Raw genomic sequence first — 18,672 nt, forward strand, 5'->3', positions numbered from 1 at the left:
TAAAAAAAAAAAAAGTTGTTAAATGTATTATTGAAAACTTGATCATTTATTTTCCAAGCTGTGGTCGTAATGAAAATCCCAAACCTGTTCACTCTTATCACTGATGATGTTGACTAGGAAAACTACAAGTACATGTTTGTGGACCAGACTCTACTGCTGTGTGTACATTTATAAACGTGCTTCTGTGAAGGTATTTTCTATGTACATAATGTGTGTGTGTGGACATGTAAGCATTGTCACGAGTTCATCCCTTAACACTTAACAGTCACTACTTGATGAATTTTGACTCTGACATTATGAGTGTTAGTGATGGTGAAAGGAGACTTCCATTGCGCGTTACTCTGCCCAGACTACTTAAGATGGAGGATTTTGTGGTCGCAGAGTGTCTCGGAGTCAATCCTCCTCTCACCTTAGTTGTGTTTTATGATTTTAAGAATTTTTTTTAAGAAGCAGGACTTGTAACAACCTCTCTGTTTTTTTATCAGTATACGTCTGCTTCACTCACAATCTTCCAAACATTTTCTTGTTGTTATCTTTACTTGCAGTCGATGAGCGGTGACAGTGCTGCTGTTTAGGTTTCGGTGTTTATGACAAGCCTTGGTCTTGGAAAAACCCTGCAGGACGTAGCCTCTGGTTTTTACCCAGAAATTGGCATCACCAAAAACAATGACCACTACTGACCAACCCACTTGTGACGAAACACAAATATGTTCTTCCTCTGATAAACTGTTAAGATTTTCACTGACCTGTTTTAAAGCTGACTTTGTTGATCATTTGGAATATTGACATAAGATTCCATGTACCTACGCCATGTTGTTTTTGTAAATTTCACTGGTATTGTAAACATAGATTTCACATTGCAAATTTTACTTTTTTTGCAAATACAATTTTTGTAAAGGTCATTTGTGGTGTGTGTTTTGTATTGCAATGTTATTCTTAACAGAGAGAATCTGTATGGTGGCCTTCAGGGTACATTTAACTAAAGTCATAATACAGCCATGGACATAGGTCAGAGTTACTATGTTTCTTGGGTTGCCCATCCATCCATCTGTCCCTTTATTTTGAACATTTCGACGTGAAGGAAATTCTTCAAAGCTGCTGTCATTGTTCTCTTGGACAATAAGAAAACTGATTTGGTTGTCAAAGGTCAAGGTCAAGGTCACTGTGTCCTCAGAAAGAACACAATTGATCTAGCGAATTCAGTGTCTCAGGAACATTCATTAAGAAACCTATCAAAATTGGTACAAAAATGTCCACTTGAAGTCAAAGATGACATTAATAGATTTTTGTGGTTGAAGATCAAAGGTCAACATCACAGTGACCTAATGATTTTGAGAACATCAACGTAATGACATCTTTACCTGGTAACAGTCACCTGGACTCTAGAATGATATGATGGTCTGAAGTTTGTGGTGGTGAATTTCTCAATTAGACACAATAACTGAGCTGTGGATATGATTGATCTTTAATGCAATAAGAATGGCCATTTATAATTTTTATTTAATAATAGCTGCAATTTGTCAAACAAGTCAAACTAAACTCAACCAGAAGACCATGAGTGCCAAAAAAAACCCCACTACGTCCGATCTAGGTCATTGTCGCTCTGTGTGGTTTTACTAAACAAAAGAACAAGGGAATCCTGTCTGACTCTTTTATTCAGGTAAGAAAAACTACAGACACACCCAGAGGACATTTTGGTCCCTTACCAGTCATCTGACCTTGATAATCTGTGATTATGTCCAAACCAGTCATAATAGATTACAAAAACTTGAAAATATACTCAACAGAACTAGAAATTTAACAGACAAAATTATAGCCAAAGAATAAACCACAAAATCTAATTGTAATAAAACCAAAAAAGATCTACTTGTATCACTAATAACACAACTAAAACCAATATATCTAAACACCTAACAAACAAATGCCTTATACAAAGAACTTGGAGAGACAATGTGTCACACAAGTCATATTTATCCTCTTCAGTCTTGTTGGGTTGAGAGGAACGTAATAGAAGTGTAAGTGTTAAATCTAGTGTCTAAAACTTAATTGACATTATTTCAGCCTTTTTGACCACCATGTTTCTACAATAGCCCACAATGAATAAACTTAACATGTTTTGATTTTTACTGCTAACTGAAGGCTAAAGAGTTTCTCCAACACTGTTGGAATACAGGGGTCGAAGTATTGCACCATTTTACACTCTGTCACTTTAAGTTCTGTCATTCTGGTTGTTATAATTACAGCTGAAATTATGATTTTAATAAATGATTGCAACGTATTAATAATGGTTATTATAATAATAATAATAATAATAGTGCTGCTGGGAAAACGCCCACAATGAGCACCTCACTCTCGCTCACTCACTCTCTGGATGTATTTATATGTCTTTACAGCATCTGTCCTCACTCTGCAGGTGTCATCATAACATGAAGGTTGCTGGTTCAACCCTGGGACAGGCCATGGTCCCGGGTGCCCCTGAGCAAGGCATCCCATTCCCCATTGGTCCCTGGGTGCAGATAAGTGTTGTATGTGTTCAATACTGGTGTGTGTGTGTGTGTGTGTAAAATAAGGATGGTTTAAATGTAGAGGACAAATTCACCATCACAAATTAGTGTGTCTGTGCAAAAATGACTAACTCTCTAAAATCGACTTTTGAGGAGCCAGAGTGACTAAATAAATGTGTGATGAAGTTCCCACACGCTGCCTGATGAGCTGGTGTTGCTGTTGATCAGTGGAACCTCGTCGGGTTGGTGCTGTGCTTCAGCAGCAGCTACAGTCAGCTCTGTTGTATTTTTAGTACTTCCGTCAAGTCGCCCCCTCAGTGGAGGAAAGCTCTGCAGAGCTTTTACTGTAAGCAGTTAAACAAGGGTGGATTCCTTCAAACAGCAACAGCTATCACAGACCACAGGACAGCTGTGTTTGTGGTCCTGGTGTTTGTCTCACAGGGACGCTGAGAAAAGAAGAAGAAGACACGTTTGTCTGCTTCTCCTATTCTTTAATTTGAAGTGAGTTTAGAGTCAAATATATACATAAAAAACCCACAAGTAAACCCACAAGTACCCACCACAGTTTCTTTATTTTTGCATGTGATGCACATAGATAATAGAATCCAGGCAAATGTCTGAAATAGTATAAAATAAAATTAACAGAAAACATGCTGGGGGAACAGCCAGGTGCCTATGATACATTGAATTTCATTGATTCAAGGAAAGTAAGCAGCAGCAGCAGCAGCAGCGTGTCAGCTTCTCCAGGATTCTGGTTCAGGCTGAAAGATGTCAACAGCACTCGTTTGGTTTGCCATGAAATTGTCTTCAGACAGTCAGAATTGTGTTCAGTTTGCAGAAGACTGGCTTTACTGGGCCGTCATGACGCGACCGATGGTTTCCGTGTGAGGGACAAATACCGCAGTGTCAAAACTGAAGTAGCTACATAACCCTTACACGTAAACAAATGTCTGTTAGATTCAAACCAATGTCACATGAGTTCATGCTGGTTCTCAGACTCACAGTGATACTGCACACAGGAAGTGATTTGTTTTATGTCAACAATGACATCGTGCTCGTACGGCAAGATGGCTGCAAACACACAGGATCTTTTTTAATGCAATGTTTCATTCAGCAGTTTGACAACATTAACATGTCTTAACATGTCTTGCCTCCACCCGCCCCAGTGCAAAGATCAAGCAGGAACAGTAACGCACTGCAGCTTTAAGTTGATTTAGTAGGTAAATAAATGTGTAATTAGACAACGACTTATTTTATTTATTTATTCTACATAGGCCACATATTCCTAGTGTCCAGAGGATGAATCATTAGAACAGAAGTGATGACTTGACTTCTCATTCATGACTTTCTCTCTTCTCTCTCTTTCTCTGTGTGTGTGTGTGTGTGTGATCAGTGCAGCTACAGACAGCAGGTGTCCCTTCTGTACCTAAACAGAGAAACTGTTTTACACTGTTTCACTTGTTCACTCTGATGACGAAATATTGTCAAGGTAAGGGACTTATGGAGACGTACTGTGTTCAGGGAAACACAAGCAGCTGCACTTCTCTTGAAAATCAAACAGCTCTTATTATTAAGGTTAAACATTGTGTCAATTGCATGTTTAGTATAATATAATACAGTCACCTTTTAAAAATCTAAAAATCCTAAAGTCAATTTAAATTAACAATATCTTATCAGCATGTTCACGTCGTTCTCTCACATTTAGACATACTTTTCTAACAGGTAACTGAAGTTTGTAAACCACTCACTCTCCCACACCAAACTCCACAGAGAAACTTGGCAATCTTAACATCACAGCACACAGGAGCTGCTGATCCACTGCTGCTTCTATCAGTAAGTTCGTATGTGTTATTTTGTGACTTCGGTGTTTGAAATCCTTCATTCAGATTTACATCGGTGACACAAACTGACCACACGAGGCAGCAGTAGACCAGCAGCTCCTGTGTCCTCTCAGCTAAAATCACAGATTTTCTCAATGTTCAGGAGAGTGAGCAGTTTGTAAACTTCCTGGCAAAAAAAGCATATAATTAAACTAACAAAAATTTCACTAGGTCAGTCTTCTTTTAAGTGGATAAAGTCGTATTTGTGTAAGCACCTCATACAGCCACATTTAAAAATACATTAACTATACCTTTAATATAAATAACTACATGTTAAGAATATGTGTGTGAGTTTGTGCCAGTCTCAGAGAGAGGGCGGGGTTTAGCGGTCACGATCAGCCAATCAGAAGCGCGGATGTCAAACCCAGCTGATCGATGAGTCACAGGAGCGTCGACTGAAAAGCTTCCACTTGTTGCCGAGCAGCGTCGGGAATCGTCGGCTGACCATCGAGTTCCGACTCGTCTGTGCTTCAGAAGCCGAGGTTTGTCCGTGAACACATCAGGAATCTCCGCAGCCTCATCAGTGCACGATCACAGCGCCGCGTTCACGGTCCTCAGGTGAGACGTGTTTTCTGTTCAAATCTGATCCATTCAAACACAAACTGTGGCTGTTTTTGGTTTTATTTTTACTTCACCAGTGTCACACGGCGATAAAACCGCGGGTTCACTATGTTTTTATGCTTTTATGTATGTAGACTAAATTTGCTGCTCCTGTATTTCTAAGTTTATAAGTAAAACGTGAGTGTGAACTGAATTTGTAAACACAGCGTTATTAGTGATCAGTGACACTCACACTTCATAATCACACTAATGTGACAGAGGATTCTGGTGACTCTGTTGCTGAGGAACAAAGGAGCTTTCCCCCCACATTGTGTGTGTGTGTGTGTGTGTGTATATGTATATGTATATATACACATGGGAGAGATGGATAACATTTGTCTTATTTCAAGAGTTTATTTTCACTGTTGCTAAATCCATCCCTTAATAACCGCTTTGATTTTGAATGTTACATTTTTCCCTCTGCTTTTATGTGTAAATCACTTATATTTGCCTTTATTAAATGTTCATGGCTAAAACAACAAATTTGACCACTTAGGACTCTGGTCGATAATTGTAAATAGTTATAATGGTAATAATAATAATAATAACAATAAATGTAGTAGTCTTGATAATTTAAAGTTAAAATAAGCCTGAAACCTCCTTCAGTGTGAGTTTTAGTATTTTTAAATGAGTAACCTTGTGTGATGTGTTTGCTGTGACTGACCCTCAGACCTCAGGTGTCACAGCTTGTCACCACCAGATATAATAAGACATGTTTGCTCATTTTCTCCAGCAGCTCTTGATTTGTGGCTGCATTTCACTTCAGTTGCATGCAACTTAAGTAATAATTATTTTGAGGACAATTAAACACAGCAGCTCAGGCAACACATCAGTGGATGCATACAGTAGATGAGACTAAAAAATCTCTATTACTCTATTTCTTCCAGCTCTTGAATGTAACACAGTGTGAACCATGAGCTATCAAAAAATTAGTATGTTTGCTCTTCCTCGTCTTTGAGCGACTGTGTTTATTAGACTTTATGACTTAATTGGCTTACAGGATGGATTAGGTTATAAAAACAAACAAATAAAACAAAACAAATGATGTCACTGAGAGACATGTATTTCAGTGGGAATATCTCATGTACACCCCGACGGTGCGCCTCTGTGACCTGCTCATTAATGCTACATCAGCATTTCCACTGTCTGCTGTGTGTGAGTTCATCGTGTACGACGATGTTCAGAGGTTTGCAAACACCAGCTCTGAACACTGTCACATTGTACTTCACCTTAGACTAAATTCAATTATATCTAATTGTGTTTGGTACATTTTGCAGGTGAAATGAAACACGTTTTCTCTATTGTGGCTAAAAAGTGTCAGTGGGTGAAGGCACTCCACACCACTTACTCCCAATTCATCCAGTTTATTTACCCAGTATCAGGCTTTTTGTGTTTGTGTTTTTTTGTCATCAGTGCTATAGTTGTTATTCCCACACACACAACACCCCAACGTGGCTGGAAATTCACTTGTGTGTGCCAGAAAATATTTCCAGGAAATAGGCAGAGAGTATTCACAGCAGCAAACATGACTTTACAACATTGAACTACATTTAGCATTTGTTTGAATAACCACCAACACTGTTGGCACTATAGGCCTGAACAATTTAAAATAAATATCTACTTGCGATTATTTTGTCTGAAATTATGATATCATTCACTATATGAGACGGAATGGTCATTTTTTACATAATTATTCTCATTTTCATTTGAATAACGGATTTTAAATGATTACTGTGTGATATTTGTGCAGATCTGTGAGAAACAAAGATGTTTTCTTCAGTCTGTAGAATATGATGTGTGTAGGTCAGGACAATATTTAATCTAAAATGGTAATTTTTCACACATTTTGGCTTTAAGAAATATTGCAGCAGGCCGTATTGTGATTTTGATAAGATTTCGATTAACTGTTCAGCTCTAGTTGGCAGACAACACAACCAGGGTGGGTTTCCAGTAAGTGCAGAATCATGTAGTCACTGAACTTTAATGTTTGTAACCTCAGTCACAGCCACATCAGTCACGATAACGAGTCGATGTAGATCGAATAAAAGTTGTACAGCATAAAAACCTCAATCAGTAGCAGAGGTAACAGTATTGTGATGCTGAAACATTTAAAGTTTCATGCAGCCTTCAGTCTTCAGCACCGAGCATCAAAGTGCCACCAGCTCATACCAGTTCACACTGAAATCAGTGGGAAAAATATTGTGATTGTGATTGTGATTGTGCTGGTGTTGATGTGTCACATCTTCCTTTACACAAATGTATATTTATAAACTGGTGGAACTATGGATGTGTGTTGTACTTCACAGACCTGTTATGGTCCCAGTGTTGATCAAACAGCATCACGTCTTTTCATATTTTGAGTTTTCACAATTATTCTGTGTATTCTTCCTTGTTTCCACCTAACATTACAGCACAAGTTATAATATTGCAGAGGGTCACGATGACTAAGATGCAGACGTCCCACGCAGGTTGTGATCACAGAAGGTGTGTGTGTGAGACGCGGGGGGAGGGGGTACTCTCCCCTGCTGCTCCTGGTATGACTGGCATCTCTCTTGACATTAAAGAAACACACACTAAATAGACCAGAGCACTGGCATGCAGACATTTTCACACACACAGAACACTCACATGGTATTTGGGTTACAAAAATCTAATCAACCAGTCACTTGTCAACAACTCATTGCATGCAGGCACGTGGCCATGTTCAAAACAGAGCATCAGAATGATGTAGAAACGGGATTTCAGTGACTTTGAATGTGGCATAGGTGTTGGTGCCAGACGGGCTGGTCTGTGTTTTCAGAAAAATATTCAGTGAGCAGCAGTTCTCAGGCCAAAATGCCTTGTTGATGCCAGATGTCAGAGGAAGATGAATAAACTGCACACTGTTTGTCTCTCCTGACACGTTCTCTGGTGTTTTGTGTACCTAATGAAGTGGCCACTGAGCGTCCTGGCAGATGTCTGTCTTTATTGGCACTCACAGGAAGTGTGTGTGTATGTGTGTGTATGTAGGCCAAGTGTGGTGTGAGTCATCTGTAGAAAGAGTTTGGGTGGTTTAGGTTTCTCTTTCAGTGTGAAGATGCTGTCACTGGGGCTCAGCTGTAGATCTGTGGCTATTGATCAATATGATCAAAGTTGAAACAGTAACAAGTGTGAGGTGGCGGTTTCACTGCATGTCGAGTGAAAGGTTAAAGACACATTTAAGTCACAGTGTGGCATCAGTCATACACAACATTTCTAAGTGTGAAGTTAACTTTTCTGTGATGTGTGATGAGCTGACATTGCGACCAATTTCCAAATTTACTTTTGAATGCTTGATTTTACATCTTTTGGAAAGAACCAGCTTTGTTTTATTGCCTTTCTACACCACATGAAGGAAATAATTTCAGGTGAAAAATGTGTAATGATACAAGACAACAAAAAACATCCAATAAAAGGACAAACAAGTAATCATTAACGCACAGTTGTAACAAATAGTTAAAATGATAAAGTTTCTGCTGCTTTTCTTTCTTTCTTTCTTTCATTTCCTTTCTTTTTTACATTTTAATAATGGTGTGAATAATAATTATTGAACTTTCTGTAATATTTAGCTTGAAGGGGTAAGGGGTTAAAATGTCAGGTTTTGCTGTGTCATTTAAAATGAAGTCCTCGGTCAGTGCAGCTGCTGAGGCCAGTGGTCGTGTGGTGACCAGTTTGAATGAACACAGCAGCAGGTTTGCTTAGTCAGCCCTCTGAGGATTAAAGCAAACAAAAACAGGTTGTTCCACAGCTGACAAAAAAAAAGCACTCTTCACTCACAGCTGTCATGTCACTTTCATGTCGCATCACTCCTGATTGTGAGCGAGGTGTCACTTCTGCCTCCTGTCTGAACATACTTCATCTCTGCTGCATGTCCTCAGGAAGTCTGGTTTCATGTCGACGTCAGTCCTGCATCCATGGCCATGTGGACACATCCGCCTGGCGTGTGGACTCCTGTTCCTCCTCCTCGCCTCCTCACCACTCCTTACTGCAGGTACGACCTCGGAGTCCACTAAACTCCGGTGTGTGTGTGTGTGTGTTTGTCTCTGTGGTTTGTAGCAGATGATTAGCATTTAACAGTTTTGACAATTCACATGTTTTACCTCAGAAATATAATTTAAAAATCATGAGGAAACTGTTTTATTTTAAGTCATCGTCTTATCTGAGAACCATTTTAATCCTCACCTGAGGTTTCTGCAAGGGATTAGAACAAAGGTAATGAGGTAAATTGTGATTTATGCATATGGGCTATACAAATGAAACTGAGTTGTTAAACTGATAAAAGGTAGAGATTTTTCTCATAGCATTGCATATTCCCTCTACTTTTTTTGCGTTTTGTTGTGAAACCTCAGTTAAATTGATTCAATAAAAGGTAAAGATAAAAAAGAACCAGTGAGCTGAGTTCTCCTCATCTCATATTATGAATAATAATAATAAAACTTTTAATGGATCCTTTAAAAACAGTCACTGTTTGTATACAGTAACAGTTGCAATATATGAGAAACTAAAGTCACCTAAATAACCTCTCTCTAATTTATTTAGTTGGAGAGGTTTTGTAATTTCTGAAGTTTACACAGTGATTTGCAGGATGCAGGCACATTTGAAAATATCTTGTTCCTCTTTTTCACGTTTAACACGTTTCTGGTGACACAGTCAGTTTGATCCATTACAGTTTTTCAAAATAAAACCGTGAAACAGCTTCAATTGTCATTACTTGAATGCTTTTTTGTTTGCTCTAATGTTGTGTCAGTGCAGACTGAATTAATCTCCTGCTCTCAGATCATAATCAAAATCCACTGAAAGACTTGATGAGACTTTTCCACCTGAAGCTTAATTTAAAGACATTTTGGTGAATTTCCTGCTCTCAGCCTCACACTTACAAACCTACTCGCCATTTGTTGGTGTTTGTGCTGAAGGAGTTTGCACGGGCAGTGGAAATTACAATTCTGCAGATGTAGAGTTCTAAGGTGATGACATGGAGGAAGTGGGTACCAGTCTTGGTCTTGTCTGGCAGAGTTGCTGCATTGAGTAATCAGAGGAAGACTGTGGGAAACATTTTGACGTTTCATCATTTTGAGCAAGAAAAATGTGAACAAAAACATTGTGAAAACTCGGGCTGCAACAATGTAATACATGAATCAATAAGTAATAAACGTAACCAGCAACTACTCTGATAGTTAATTTATCAGTTTGAGTGTGTTTTTATTCACTCAGTTTGTTTGCTTCTTCATGACAGTGAACTGAATAGATTCAGACTAAATAAGTAATTTGTGGTTTTGGAAACACAGTTGACATTTTTCATTCATCAATTCATCGGGAAAATAATCATTAGTTGGAGGGTAACGTCACCTTTTGCGTCCTTTGTTACTAAACTGCTGAACTTCTTTCTGTTCCAAACTGTTGTCACACTCACTCGTCATCCTTGACACTGGGTCTGAGTGTCGCTCGTCTTGCAGAGCAGTGAAACATTAACATCAGCGTTGTTGCCCTTTCACTCTGTCAGATGTTGCCCAGTAAGTGACCATTATCTGCTGCTGATGGACATTGAGTTCAGTTTTTATTGTCCTGTTGGTGACATTTTAAACCTATGAATATTTACCACACTGGTTAAAGAATAATGACACATTACCATAAACGTGGCAGCTGCCACGACTGCATTCCATTTTCTACTTCTACATTTTCTGACCCACTAATGTCTGTGGGATTTCTGTTCCGCACCGATGAAAAAAAAAAAAGAATCATGAACTGAACTAAAACTAGGGAAAACAAATGTGTGTTGAGTGTGACTTTCAGTGCCACTGAACCTTATTTCAAACCTATCTTGTTGTTTCCACAGGGAGACTGAGCAACTGCACCCACCCTCTGGTGCCGGAACATGGAGGTTTCCGCTGTGATCCATCTCCGTGTCGAGGTTTCCCTCAGAAGAGCTCCATCCATTTCTTCTGTGAGCCTGGTTACCACATCAACAGGGCCCGTGTGTCCAGGTGTCGCCAAGGCAAGTGGCAGCCTCCGATTCCTACCTGCATCCCTATCAAAGGTAAGACTTTAGAAGACTGAACACTCTGGATTCTAACATTATACACAATATTTATGTCACAGTATATGAGCTATGAGTGAAGTAACTGACATGGATCAACTGGTTTGGGTTTAGTTTCTTTGATCAGATACACATCATTACCTTAAGCTCTGAGAAAATTAAAAAAATTATCTTAGTAAAAACTAAGATAAACAGTAAAGTCTATCATGGAAATAAGTGTTGCAGCCTCACATGATCCAAACTGAGCCTCTTTGATGCTGATACTGAATCAGTTTCTTAGCATTAGCCTTCAGAAATAAATAATCTATGCCCTTTCCTGCTTAGTTTCTGACAACATAAAGTTTAGCAGGATCAGAACAAAAGTCAGTCCTGGGGAGCTCATTGTTCCAGTAGTTCACTTCCCTCTCATGGTCCCACTGCTCTCCTGTCTGAAGTTTGGATTAAAATCCTCCTACAAAGATGAAACTAGTCATGTGACATAAAAATTCACATAAAACTGAGATTTCCCAGCAGCAGTAGTAACATTACATTACATGTCATTTAGCAGACGCTTTTATCCAAAACGACTTACAATGGAATTGATTACAGTCAGCGAGGGGTGGAATCGAACTTGCGACCATGATGTTTTTCGCACATAGGGTACCGGTCTTAACCACTGAGCCACTCCACCCCCAGCAGTAACAGTAACAGTGAGCGCCCCAACATTCCTCAGCGATTACTTCAGTTTATAATCTACTTGTGATTCATCCGTGTGGTGATTCAGACAATTTAAAGGACTATTACTCACTTTATGACAGTTCCTTCTTCTTGTTGTTGAACAGACAGCATGATTTAGCTCCATTCCGGATGTTTATATTTTAATCATATTTTTTTGTTGTGCTTATATTAATGACCCACAGCTTCACCACTGCAGTCAATTGAGAGTTTTAATCCCTGAGGCACTGAGAGTGAAGCATCAGACGGTGTCATCACAGCACTAATAAACCATTGATAACCAAACACTCATAAAACGAGGCCCGATCCCTCTATAATATGCTCAACAATTTATCTTTTGACCTACTTACAGAGATGCAGACTCAGACTCTGCAGGAGAACAAGAAGCTTAACTTTCTCAGTTTGCTTAGTCCTGGTTACCACTCACTCACTGTTTTGACAGGAAGTCAGAGTGCAGAAAGAGGAAGAGGAAGCGGGCCGAGCCACCATAATAACCATTAAACATTTCCTCTGTGACAAATGTGTCAGAGCCTCATGGAAAACCACTCTTATATTGTCATGGGTACAGAGAGACCACATAATCTGTCTAAAATAAATGTATCTTCCTGTCATAGATCTCATATTAGATAATCTCTTGATCACCTTTACCACAGAATAGTTGGGTTTTCCCAAAGTTAAGCAAGAAAGGTAATCATTTAACTTGTTTTATAGCTTCAGCTTCTCATTGACAGCATTGTTTTTAAAAGTAACATAAATTAAACTGTGGTTCTGGGAGCATATCTTCCTTTTCTGTTTATAATCATTAATATTAATAGTTGATTGTTTGTTTATAGATAAACAAATAAATCAATAAAACCAAGTTCCTAGAATCCAAGAAGACCAACCAACCCCCCAAAATATTGTATTCTGTCTGTAAATATACAGTCTACACAAAATTATAAAAAGAAAAAAACAAAGTTTTACATTTGTGAAGCTGCATCCAACACAAACATTTGTTATTTTTGCTTGATAAATGACGTAAACAGTCGTTCTCTGACCAGTATTGTTGATGATGGTTTAAGGATCCAGTATGTAACATTTATTAAGTTAAATTTAATATACCACTCATAAATATGTTAAAATTAAAATTTGTGCTTTAACGAAGTCCACCAGTTTGTGCCGTCATGTTTCATACACCGGCGTTTTTTAAAGTGGAAGCTTAATAAGCTCCGCCCACTAAAACCCAATAAATAAACCATTAATGAAGATGATGGAAAAGGCAGCAGGAATAGTTCTTTTCTACGAATGGAAAATGGAGGATGTGTGGACAAGTCACTAAATCTTACACACTGGACCTTTAATGAAGTTTGTCCACCATCATTTCATCCAAAAGGTTTTGAAATGTGTCCTCTGATTGTCTCAGTTCCCCACAATCTGACTAGTGTCTCTTTCCTCAGAAGGTCCCAACATGAACCCTGATGACAGATCAAACGACTCGATGCCCAGCATGGCTACCACCGCGGTGGGCGTGTCCATCTTCTTGCTCACCACCACGGCCTGCCTGGTTGCCAAGTCCCGCCTCTATCCCTGTCAATCGCACAAGTAAGAAGATTATTTACTATAGACACTGGTGAATGTTTAAGAAAATAAAGAGATAATATATAACATTTTAGCATTCAAATATCATAAAATGACAAAACAAATGTATTTTATTTTCATAGAGTGCTTACATTAGCCAAAACATTTACAACTATTTAAATTTATAGAAATCAATATGATTTATTTAAGTTAGCAGGTCACTATTGTGAAATGACCATGAAGACTTAGCAGATCTTTAATTAACAACATGAACAGCACTTACCTCTGTCTCCACTGTGCAACCACATTTGTATACGACCATTTATGACAGTCATCAGGGTTAGGGTTAGGGTTAGGGTTAACTTGAAACATCAGAGTGAGGAAGGAAATACCAACTACTCATTAGCCAGCGTGTTGTCATTTTATTGTGTGTATTTGTCACTAATGGATCACAAGTACTCGTTATCATTTGCTGTGCATTCTGCCACTGAATCACCTCAAACACAACGATTCCCATGACTCTACACATCAAACTGCCTCTTTTTGATTGAGAAAGTGAAACAGTTCAGTTGCAAACTTTAAACGAGGTTAAAGGTCAAGAGCTTCTTTACCTGTGGCTACAACACACACTGAGACTCTCTGTCTCTCTCTCTTCCAGCAGCCGTCGATCCTCTGACCAACTTGACCTGATGGTGGACGGACTTCCTGTCTCTCTTCCATCCTACGAGGAGGCGATGTATGGCAGCTGGGGACAGCGTCTTCCGGCCTGCTCAGCACCAGGACCCACCCAGCTCCTTTTGGCTCAGGAGGCTCCCGTGTGCCACCAGCTGTCCCGCTGCAACCAGTCGGACAACAGCCACCGCCCCCTGCTGTCCTCCCAAAGCCCTGACAACCCCCCGCCCCCATATGAGGAGGTGCAGTCATCGCGTCTCAGAGACAGGACGAGTGATGGGGACATGCGGCAGCTACATGTTGCCGAGGACAAAGACACTTGATTGACTGACTGTCAGGTTCATTTGTGACTACACTTCGAGCACACGGCCTGCAGCTGTGAAACAGTGAAAGCATGATTTTGATTGACAGCTAAGTGTTGCTGTGTTTACAATGCACATGATGGCTTATAGCATAAAAACACAGAACATGGACATGACTGCAGACTCCTGTGCTGCCTGCACTTTCCCTTGCTGGCTGCAGCTCATAAGGATTAGGACACTTGGGTCCTGTCACACGCTGTTTTAGATGAAGCTGATAAGCTGTGATTGGCCAGAGGTTGGGTCACAAAGGCCCAACTAAAGAAGACTGAGGTGCATTAATTAATTAATTAAATGTTGATTGTATAGTATTAATTGCTTGTACAGCACGAGGAAGGAGTTTATGTACACATGTGTCTCTGCTGTCAGGTGAAAAGCTTATATCCAGAGTCTCATCTCTCAGGAGTAAAACCGCCTTGTTTTTATTGTGATGACACAAATAATGTTTTTAAAAAGATCCTTCATTTTAAATGAAAAAAAAAATTAAAAAGTATGAGGTTTTTCACACAAGTGTGTGTGTGTTTTCAGTGTTGTTCTGAAGACATCATATATCCCTCCCGTCAGTGACGGGGTTGATTGAGGCTTCCTTCAATAAGTCACTTTTGCGCTGTTATAGAAACCATTGTTTCCATGGCAACCGGCTCTGTTCCATCTCTGTTTGAAACTTGTGCAGTCGCATTTCTGGGCTTGGCTTGCTCATATTGTTGACTTGAGGCCAGTGCGGTACAGAGGGATGTACAGCAGGCATATTTGCAGGGATGTGAAATATAACTGGAAACTAAACCAAACGAACTAAAAACAAACCAACAAAAAGTACACGTTTAATAATAAAAGTGAAACTGACTCTGATTAGTGACCAAATTCTCTCTCACCTCACTGGCTCCCACTCTGTGACTCAGCTGAATGAATGTATCTTATGTTTTGCTAAAGAATATTAAGTATTATATGATTGTAATATTTACAGTTATTATTTGTACATTGTAATATTGCACAGAACTGTATGATGAATAAATGTTAATATAAATGTTTATGTCTTTGCAGTCTTTACCTCATTTGGGAATTAACTGAATTTAATGTGTGAGGGCAGAGTGAAAATATTCTGGGATTTTGTTTGTTTTGTTTTGTTTAGTTTTTTGGTAACAGCCTGCTCTATAGGAGAACATTTGGGGATCATTTTTAAAATCTTGATTATAGTTTTTAGCACAGTTCAGATGAATAATAACAAGCTACATAGAAATGAATTAGTGTCATTAAAATAATGATTTAATGTTAGAAACAAACAGCTGCAGCAAAAATAGACTGACGCCAATACATTTTCTCTCTCTCTATATATATATATCTTTTTAAAGATAAAGTTATTAGCTATTCACCTCAGTATGAAAAGGCACACACAGATATTAGCAATAATTTGAACTGTTGTTTTACACTGTGGCGATAGAGAAATGCTGGATAACCTCATGTTAATATGGCAAATAATGTTTTATACACAGACTCTTTACCCCCAACAAATGCTGCACATCCCTTCCTGTGCAGTACAATTTTAATTCAAACATCCCTCCATTTGGGTTTGGGATGCATGAGGTCTTTTCCTGAGGGTTAAAGGTCAGGCTTGCATCTCACTGTGAATCCTGGGTCTGTGTGAGGGCGTTTTATCCAGTTAGATCAAAAAGAGAAGTTGGGCTGGACTCGTTCATTGTCAGGAAATAAAAAAGGAGAAGTGTCACTTCTGTTTACTGTAAATGGTCAGCTGAGGTTACACTCAGCTGAATGAATGAATGAATGAATGAATGACCACAGTCATTGATTATGAAACTTGGAAAGAACATTTTCTGAAGAAATGTACTTATTCACACTCTTTAGGACATTTTCTGTCGTAAACACTGACTTTGTTAGCACCAGTAGTCCTCATGGAGACTAAAACCTGGTCCTGATGAGGCAGAAACTAAACCTCTTCAAAAGAGCAAGTTAAGTTTAGGGCTGTGATCGGAATTGTAGTTTAGGCATGAACTAATTATGGTTAAAGTTGGGGATGTGCGCACCGAGCATCCACAGAGGCAGAGCTGATCACCTCTGACAACATCACTGCTAAACTATAAATACGTCATACCTTAATACACAAACCAAATTTTTTGATTCTAAATGACTAATTTCTCGCCTCAAATGATGTTAAAACTGTGTTCACAGAAAAATATTTATTTCAGCTTTATATTTGTTTTCTCTGTTGCTATGTTTCGGCGAAATGCATTCTGGGGGACATGGCATTCCCAAGTATGCTCAAGTCACCACCTTGATACATAATTGGTAAAACGGGCGGAGCGAGAACAAATCTGGGTATGAGAACTGTACTCACTGCTCACGTATTTGAGAATTGGAACAGAACTTGGACTGAGGCTGATTACGTTTCACAAGTACGGATAAGAATGAATAAAGAAAAACGGATGACTTTTTTGTCACATTTTTAACGAAATACTAAACTATGACTTTTTATCACATTTTGAATGAAATACTAAACTATGACTTTTATTTCACTTTTTGGACGACATACTAACCTTTGACATTTTTGTCCCTTTTTGGATGAAATACTAACTTATGACATTTTTGTCCCTTTTTGGACAACATACTAACTATGAAAGTTTTGTACAAATCTGGACCACATACTTAAGTATGACTTTATAGTCAAAATTTGGACGACATACTAAAGTATGACTTTTGTTTCAAAATTTGGACCACATACTTAAAGTATGACTTTTTTGTCACTTTTTTGACTACATACTAACCAATGACATTTTTGTCATTTTTTTTGGATGACATACTAACCTATGACTTTTTTCACTTTTTGGACAACATTCTGTGTGACTTTTTTGTCAAAATTTGGACCACATACTAAAGTATGACTTTTTTGTCAAAATTCGGACCACATACTAAAGTATGACTTTTTTTCGGACCACATACTACCACATACTAAAGTATGACTTTTTTGTCAAATTTGGACCACATACTAAAGTATGACTTTTTTGTCAAAATTTGGATGACATACTAAAGTATGACTTTTTTTTCACTTTTTGGACGACATACTAACCAATGACATTTTTGTCACTTTTTTGACTACATACTAACCAATGACATTTTTGTCATTTTTTTTGGATGACATACTAACCTATGACTTTTTTTCACTTTTTGGACAACATACTGTGTGACTTTTTTGTCAAAATTTGGACCACATAATAAAGTATGACTAAAGTATGACTTTTTTTGTCAAAATTTGGACGACATTCTTTACTATGACTTTCTTGTCAAATTTTGGACCACATACTTTGCTATGATTTTTTGTCAAATTTTAGACCACATACTATACTATGACTTTTTTGTAAAAATTTGGACCTGCAGCCTGTCAGTAAATGAAGTGTATGGTAGTACAGGCTTGTTTCCATTATTGCTGCTTCAAACTCTCTCCAATGTTCACACCATCTCTTTTTCTCTTTGTTTCCTGCAGATCTACTGTGGACACACTTATGTTTGTGTTGGATTGTTAAATTTAACCACCATGTCCTATGACCGTTACCTCGCCATCTGTCACCCTCTGCAGTACAACACAAATATGACATCTAAAAAGGTTGCTGTGCTCATTGCTCTGTCATGGTTGTTTCCTCTCCTTGAGATTGTCATTCTGATATCACTGACGTTGTCTCTACAGCTGTGTGGAAATGTCATCCACAAAGTTTACTGTGATAACTTTTCTGTGGTCAAACTTTCATGCTCTGACACCAGTGTCAACAACATATACGGCCTGGTGTTCACGGTGATCGCCATCATCATCCCATTTGTCCTTATTCTGATAACATACGTGAGGATTTTAATAGTCTGTTTCTCTGGTTGTAAACAGACAAGACAGAAAGCAATCAGCACCTGCACACCTCAAGTGGCCTCGCTGCTCAACTTCTTCTTTGGGGTTTGTGTTGAAGTTCTGCAGAGCAGGTTTGATATGAACGGCACCCCTAATATTCTGAGAATGTTTTTATCTTTATATTTTGTCACATGTCAGCCGCTCTTCAACCCTCTGATGTACGGACTCAAGCTGTCAAAAATACGCAACATGTACTTCCGTCCCACCTCATGACCCACTTCAGTGTAACATCTGGCTTCCTGCTGCTGCTGCTGCCACATCCATAAAACTCTTATTTTTGGCTGTCTACAAATATTTCAGTTATTTTTTATTCTCCAAGTAAGCTTTGTTGAGAGAGCAAGCAAATGTTTGTTTTATTGATTATCTTACAGAAAGAGACTCCCACAGTTGATAATTGTGGTGTCTCCCATGTGCACAGGAACATAATTTT

The 18,672-nt window shown here is 38.7% G+C and overlaps 2 protein-coding genes and 1 long non-coding RNA gene across 4 annotated transcripts; 2 read left to right on the top strand and 1 right to left on the bottom strand.

The window, feature by feature from the left end:
• Nucleotides 1-8,893: 8,893 nt before the first annotated feature.
• On the top strand, nucleotides 8,894-14,804 carry zgc:152863 (uncharacterized protein LOC562658 homolog). 2 transcript variants are annotated; one of them, XM_044032955.1, is made up of 4 exons: nucleotides 8,894-8,993; nucleotides 10,836-11,036; nucleotides 13,187-13,331; nucleotides 13,966-14,804. In XM_044032955.1, the coding sequence occupies exons 1-4, from the start codon at nucleotides 8,894-8,896 to the stop codon at nucleotides 14,300-14,302; spliced, it is 783 nt and encodes a 260-aa protein (XP_043888890.1). In that variant the 3' UTR covers nucleotides 14,303-14,804. The 2 variants fall into 2 exon arrangements, with proteins under 2 accessions (XP_043888890.1, XP_043888891.1); XM_044032956.1 differs by having other exon boundaries at nucleotides 13,190-13,331.
• LOC122773949 lies at nucleotides 8,988-10,926 on the bottom strand. Its single transcript, XR_006360931.1, has 3 exons — nucleotides 10,859-10,926; nucleotides 10,349-10,564; nucleotides 8,988-10,042 (listed from the first exon to the last, which is right to left on the bottom strand). It is a non-coding gene; the product is annotated as an uncharacterized LOC122773949 (long non-coding RNA).
• Nucleotides 14,805-17,714: 2,910 nt separating the features above from the next.
• On the top strand, nucleotides 17,715-18,490 carry LOC122773544 (olfactory receptor 2A14-like; the record flags this gene model as incomplete). Its single annotated transcript, XM_044032305.1, has 1 exon — nucleotides 17,715-18,490. A coding segment is annotated over one exon (741 nt), but the record flags the coding sequence as incomplete, so codon positions are not given.
• Between the last annotated feature and the right edge of the window lie 182 nt (nucleotides 18,491-18,672).

Source organism: Solea senegalensis, linkage group LG8 (assembly GCF_019176455.1).
Source record: "Solea senegalensis isolate Sse05_10M linkage group LG8, IFAPA_SoseM_1, whole genome shotgun sequence".
NCBI lineage: Eukaryota > Metazoa > Chordata > Actinopteri > Pleuronectiformes > Soleidae > Solea > Solea senegalensis.

Coding starts and splice junctions, on each gene's coding strand:
- zgc:152863 (XM_044032955.1), top strand. CDS start 8,894: ATGTCGACGTCAGTCCTGCATCCATGGCCATGTGGACACATCCGCCTG. Junction 8,994..10,835: donor CTCACCACTCCTTACTGCAG/GTACGACCTCGG, acceptor TTGTTTCCACAG/GGAGACTGAGCAACTGCACC. Junction 13,332..13,965: donor TATCCCTGTCAATCGCACAA/GTAAGAAGATTA, acceptor TCTCTCTTCCAG/CAGCCGTCGATCCTCTGACC.